The sequence below is a fragment of the Macrobrachium rosenbergii genome, chromosome 54 (assembly GCF_040412425.1).
Source record: "Macrobrachium rosenbergii isolate ZJJX-2024 chromosome 54, ASM4041242v1, whole genome shotgun sequence".
In the NCBI taxonomy this organism is placed as follows: Eukaryota; Metazoa; Arthropoda; class Malacostraca; order Decapoda; family Palaemonidae; genus Macrobrachium; species Macrobrachium rosenbergii.
Window position 1 is genome coordinate 40,013,198 of NC_089794.1, and position 6,800 is coordinate 40,019,997.

At 35.1% G+C, this 6,800-nt stretch overlaps 1 protein-coding gene across 1 annotated transcript in view; it reads left to right on the forward strand.

Moving 5' to 3' along the window:
• The window catches only part of LOC136834541 (carbohydrate sulfotransferase 11-like), a 20,053-nt gene extending 13,458 nt beyond the window's left edge, over positions 1-6,595 (forward strand). The window contains exons 4-5 of the mRNA XM_067097130.1: positions 965-1,073; positions 5,505-6,595. Coding sequence (XP_066953231.1) covers positions 965-1,073; positions 5,505-5,837 — 442 coding nt within the window. The 3' untranslated portion in view covers positions 5,838-6,595. The remainder of the gene's footprint in view (positions 1-964; positions 1,074-5,504) is intronic.
• The last annotated feature ends 205 nt before the right edge of the window (positions 6,596-6,800 follow it).

Below are 6,800 nucleotides of genomic sequence, written 5' to 3' on the forward strand. Positions count from 1 at the left end.
TACCCACTCGTCGACAGGAATCGCTGGATAAGTATCTGTGTCGTGGATCGAGACTTGGCAGTACCAGTCCATTTATCACTTATAAATTCACCTTCGGTGATAATTTGTAACACATCATGGATATTCAAGAGGATAAAAAGCGTGAATTTGATATATTATATATTTGTAGCTTCATGATTGTATATAAATCATATATATATATAATAAAATTATATATATATATATATATATATATATATATATATATATATATATATATATATATATATATATATATATATATATATATATATATATATAATTTCTATAATGGATTTTTCCCATTTTTAAATTTCTCATTTATGTTTTTATCTAAATCTTCAATATTTTTATTTTGTCATTATTTTTCATGGAGGGGACAAGTGTCCAAGGTGCCCTTTCCCCCCCCGCCCACCAACCATAGATCCGCTAGTGTATATCATCGACACAAACCGGCATGGTTATGATTTATATAAGAAGGTATAAACATTTAAACATGTTACTGAAGAAATGGTTTAATATTTATCTCAATAATCCAACGATATCGGAAACGTTGATTGTCAGCCAATCACGGGCTACACATACACATGTGCCACATCTTTACCCATGGGTGGACAGGTAAAAATAAAACCGACTATAGTTTAACACCCTCTGAGCCACGCCCTGTTAAGGAAGCTGCTTAATGCTGAATAATATATATATATATATATATATATATATATATATATATATATATATATATATATATATATATATATATATATATATATAAAAATTAAATATATATACATATAAATATATATTATATATATAAATATATATACAGTATATATATAATGTGTGTCCGTGTGTCCGTGCATATGTATACTGTTATATACAATTTAATTACATATATGAACTTTATGTCATTGTTAACAATAAAAAGTACAGCTTCTCGCTTCTACAGGCACAAATATATGAAAACTGCCATGGAGATGGAGGGCATCAAACTCGAAATGGGCAAGGCAATAGCAGTCACCTTCCGCCAATTCCTCAACTTGATCCTTTATGAAAAGGTTAGAAGGCGATCATGACCCTGTTTTTTTTTATTCTTAATTAAATGAGAAGGTCTTTTTCATAAAAAGGACACGATTTTTTTGGGGGGGCGGGGGAGATTAAGATGTTATGTTCCGTGTCTTCATCAAGTGCACACAATTGTATGCTCGTGAAACTATATTTTTATTCTTAATTACATGAAGGTCTTTTTTATAAAAAGGACAATTTTTGGGGTGTGGGGGGGGAAGATTAAGATGTCATGTTCCATGTCTTCATCAAGTGTACACAACCGTATGCTCGTAAAACTGTATTATTTTTATTCTATATGTTTGTGTAATATGGTGTTCCAACAGCTACGGTCATCGCCGACGGAAATAGCCATGATAATAAATTAACTGGATTGGAATTACTTAGCTATCACGATGGACTGGATCGAAAATACTAAGTACCGTATATCAAATTTAAATCTTAAATTTCAGAGAGCTTTACAAATTCCAAGCATACATGAAAAGACTTTTTAATCCTTGAACATACTTTACTAATACTTTAAATCAATTTGTACATACCTTTATCTCCACCGTAAATTAATAAGTCACAGGTTTTTATCATTACTGCAAATCGATAGATAGACTGATGATATACTGAAATATTGAGAAATAAGATTCTATTCAAATATGTAAACCAATGAGGCAGAAAACATATTTGAAATCTGTACTGAAAACAAATAATTATATCAAAGGGAATTATGTTGTCACATAAAAACCACTATTAAAGTAAATCAGTAATGAACATATAGTTCTTAATGAAATTAAAGTAATAAGAAATTATTCCAACCTCTTTATTCTACTGTAAATCACTCGTGTGCCTCTTACGCCTCAGTACTTCCAGTGCAAGAGAGCTTTAAATAATCTTAATTATATCTCTCAGAATGATAGCTTGAAGATCATTCAACAACTAATAGAGGACTAGTTTCCCGAAAACAATATTTTTTGCGTTTGTTTGAAGCTAATTATCCTAACTCTCATTTACTACAATATCACCTCTTTCACCGAGATAGAACCGAGCCCATCAGCGACTACGACTGACCACAGTGCCACCTAAGGAGCATTTGCTATCTGTTCTGCCCCTGGCGGCTTACACTTACATAACTCTTAAATTAAAAATAAAGGCGGGAGAAATGATTGGGAAGAGAGTACCCATGATCCGAAGGTCGAAGAGGCTGCGGTGTTGGTGAGATGTCTAAACTATCTTTGCCCAAAACATCAGCCTTCAGAGCATCCACGGGCCCTTGGAGGCCTCCAGTAATAAAGCTGTACAAAGCCTGTGATGTTCTTCACTACACAGGTTACAAATAGTCTAACCTCAATTACCTGAGCTACAGAGGTGACCTAGACTCCCATGAGAAAGTTGTTAACCACTTGAGACCTTTAGTTCTACATGATCTCAATTACCTCTTCCATAAAGAAGGCCTAGCGGAATACACCAACAAATAGAGACCATCATTTCTATATTACCTCAATTTTAATCTCCAAAATGAAGTCCAGAGAAAGTCATTAACCACAAGACGTCTTTAGTATCCTCAATTATCTCTTCCATAAGGCGGGACTAGAGAAAACCATTTACCACTTAAGCCTTCAGTTTTATATTACCTCAATTATTTCTCCAATGTAAACAGACTGCCCAGAGTAAACCATTAACCACTACAGGTTTTGAGTTCTAGATAAATATAATTATCTTCCCTATAAATAAGACCAAATGAAAACCACTGAATTCAAATTCTACGGATCAACATGGCCGGTCTGCTCTCGAGTTCTGTGTATCCTCCGATTTCGTCCAGCTAACTGAGGAACACAAACATATTTCTGGTAACAGATTAGACCTCATTCACAGATGTTCCAGCTATTGTCAAGTCCAAGATCTGCGAATATAAGGGAACTTCTGATCACTGCGCCATTGAGATGGACGTATCTATCAATCAGTATAATATTAATGCCACCATTAGAAAAACGGTCTGGCTGAAATCTAGAGCCACTGGGATCGCATTATTGAAGCTTTTAGGTACTTAATATTTCTGATGCTATATCAGACCCTAATCCCAAGAAGTTAAATGAAATGCTGACGGCTATTTTGATAAGGTATGTCCTAGAAAAGCAATCAGACTCAGGACAAATGACCTGCCATGGTTTGATAATACATGTAGACGAACTTACCATGACAAACAGACCAAATTTAATACATGGAGATGAAATCGTTCAAATGAAAATTACATCATTTTTGTTGAGTCCCGCCGTGCTGCAAATAGAACTTATCATACAGCCTCATCTGTGGTGCACCAAACTGGCATCATCTTTCTTTTGGTCAGGATCCTCTTCCATTCCACCACTACTAACAAATGATCGTAGATTGGTTAATGGCCCCAGGGAAAAGGCTGGACTGCTTAATCGAGCTTTTGAAGCTAAGCAATCAGCTGAAAATCAGCTGAGAATGTCCCTCTCCGATACTTGTCATCCTGAACCTATTATTAAAAAATTTGCCTTTGACTCTAGGGATGTTCAGAAAATTCTTGGTAATTTTGATAGCAGTGTCTTCCTTTTGTTTTTAAAAAAGTTTCTAATGTGCTGTCACCCAAGCTTAGTAGATTCTATAGATTTTTATGTGGACGTAGTATTTTTGCGGATGAGCACAAGCTTTTTAACAGGGTGCCTGTTCCAAAGAATGGCATATCTGCAGACTGCAATAAGTACAGGCCAATTTCTGTTCTCCCTGCGCTCACCAACGTTGCAGAAAAAAAATTTTAAGCCACTATATGAGTATATGGAATCTAAAGGATTGTTAGCTGATAATCAATATGTGTATAGGAAGCAGTAAGTACCTGTGATGCTCTTTTAGACTTGACAAGCCATTTGAAAGAGAACCTTGATAAGGGTTTTGAGTGCAGAGTAATTCAAATAGATTTTAGTGCTGCTTTCGATCTAGTAAATCACAAGAGAAGTATTTATAAACTAAAGAATCTTGGTGGGTGAATATATTTTAGGATTACTTCAAGAATTACCTTACAAGTAGACAACAGCAAGTTGCTGTTGATGGGATTTTTAGTGAACCAATACTATTGTTTATGGAGTTCCACAGGGTAATGTTCTTGGTCCACTGTTATTTTTATTGTAAACAAGTTATATACTTGTTGGCACGGAAAACAAGATTGTTCAGTATGCCGATGATGCAACACTTGTGGGTGTAGTAATCTCCACTTATGTGACAAAGTCGTGACAAAGAGCTGATTAATGAATGGTGTAGGAGGCTGAACTCCAGTAAAACGAAAACACTATTGATTGCCAGGTCTCTTGTAGATTTTCCACCCAGTCCTCCTCTACAAGTGGATGGAACTCTGCTGAGTGAGTCTGAAGCTTTAACTATTCTGGGTATAACTCTTCAGAAACATCTAATGAAAGTTTCAGAAAATGCCGCGCGAAAGTTAGGTATTGTTCGTAAGGCCTCATATTTATGACAGCGATAAAATCAATGCAACCTATTTCAGGTCATTTGTCCTTCCTTTACTATAATAATGTTCTCCGGTGTGGATTCTGCTTCTGCAAAAGATTTATCTCTATTAGAGTGGTTCGTGGTGGTAGGTTTCTGTTTCCTAATATTAGCAGTTATGACTTGGACCATTTGCAGATGGTCTCTTGTTTGTCAATTTTTCACGTTTGCAATTGATCCCTGATCCCCTTTATCTGCCGAGAGCAACCAAATTTGCTGAACAGCAGCACCAGTAAGCAGTAAACCTGCCTCGCTGTCGAACTTCTCTGTTCCAGAGGTGCTTTATTCCTCACACCGTTGGACTGTGGAACAGCCTCCCTGAGGATGTCATGCAACTGTAATTTCAGAGGTTCGAGCGAAGATGTAATGTACTATTACCCTAATACAATTCCCCTTGTATTTTAATAATTTACTTACATTTTTATATATTCATTTATTTATTTATTTGTTAATTTATCTGTTTTCTTATAACTGATCTTCTCTTTCTGTATTTCACTTTACCTTCTGTTACTTCTTTCGAATGAACAAGAAAGTGAATAGCCCGTGTGGGCTTGTTCCATATGAATAGGATTCATCTTCTGAATAACAATAATGATAATAACTTCTCGAGGTCATCAATGCTAAATAACCACCTTCATCTCTCCCAGAGAAGGAGTTGAGAAAATCTATGGCTGAAAGACTTTTTCAAATTTTCTTAATTATCTCTTCTAAAATGAAGGTCAAAGAAAACTATTACATCAAGCCTTTATTCCTTAATGATCTCAATCACATCTTCAGAAAGGCGGCTTAGATAAAGTTAACCGGAAGCTCCACTTCTAAATTATACTGATTGCTTCTTACAGAGAAAAGGTCTGTATAAAACCAGTAACAATCAAAGACTTTTCATTCTGACTTGTCTCAATTGTTTCTTCCAGAAACAAGGCCTGAAAAACATCAACAACCACTGGAGACCTCAGTACTCCCTGTGCGACGCCTGCGCAGTGCGCTACGACTACGTGGTCAAGCAAGAGACGTTCGAGGAGGACCTCCAGTACCTGGTCAAGAAACTGGAGATAGCGGAGGTGAACGCCACCCTCAAGACGAACGTCTCTGTCAAGCCCAAGAACGCCACCTACGAGGAGTACTTCAGGGACATTCCCAGGGATATACTCAGGGAGATCTTCAAGCTTTACGAGCCCGACTTCCTCCTCTTCGGGTACGCAGTGCCACAGTTTCTAGACGAAGGGCTCTTGCGGCCTGAGAGATAGTGGACGAAGTGTGTTCGAAGTCTGTGGTTTAAGGTAGTTTGTAGATAGAGGTCATGTGCATTCAAACGTGATGGTCAATTGCATTTAAATATTGGTCAACTGTAATTTCAAATAATGTAAAAATTTATTTAAAAACAGTAGTGAAGTGTTCTGAAAGGGTTAAATGTATTTAAAGACAGCCAAGTCTATTTAAGGACGTGATCCAGTTTATTTAACAACAGTGATCAAATGTAACTGTGAGGAAAAATACTTTAAATTCTATTAAAAGAATTTATCGATTATATTTTTTTTTAAATGACACATGTATGTCAAGAGACTCAAGTTTATTCACGTTTTCAAGTTTCTTAAAATAATGGTCTGGTGTAGCTAAAGGCAGTCGTGTGTATGTGAAGATAGGTTTAAAATATCTAAAGACATTGAAAATCGATTAAGCGCACTTTAAGATAATACAAAAAATAATACAAAAATGGTGGTCAAGTATATTTAAACATAGACAACGTGCTTATTCAAAAAGTGGTCAAATCTATGTGTTGACGTTAATTTTATTTAAAGACAACCGAGTATATTCATGTGTGTTTAAAGATAGCAACTAGGTTCATTTAAAGATACTCTTATAAAGATAATAGTCAAATTTATTTAAAGAGAATGGTCATATGTGTTAAAAATATAAGATAATTGTATTAAGAAACGCCCCCGAATTTAAATATATTCATAAATATTTGATGAGTTTAAACAATATTTTCTTAATAAAACACGTACTGTATATGTATACATATATAGATATCTATCTATACACATAAACACACACACACATATATACATATATATATATATATGACTTTTTATCACATCACCGTGATTCATATACAATCAGTAAACTACAAACGTCCTTTAATATCCAATTCGCTCTACCTCGGAAATAATATATTTTCATATATGTTACCGAAGGGGAATTTTTTAGTT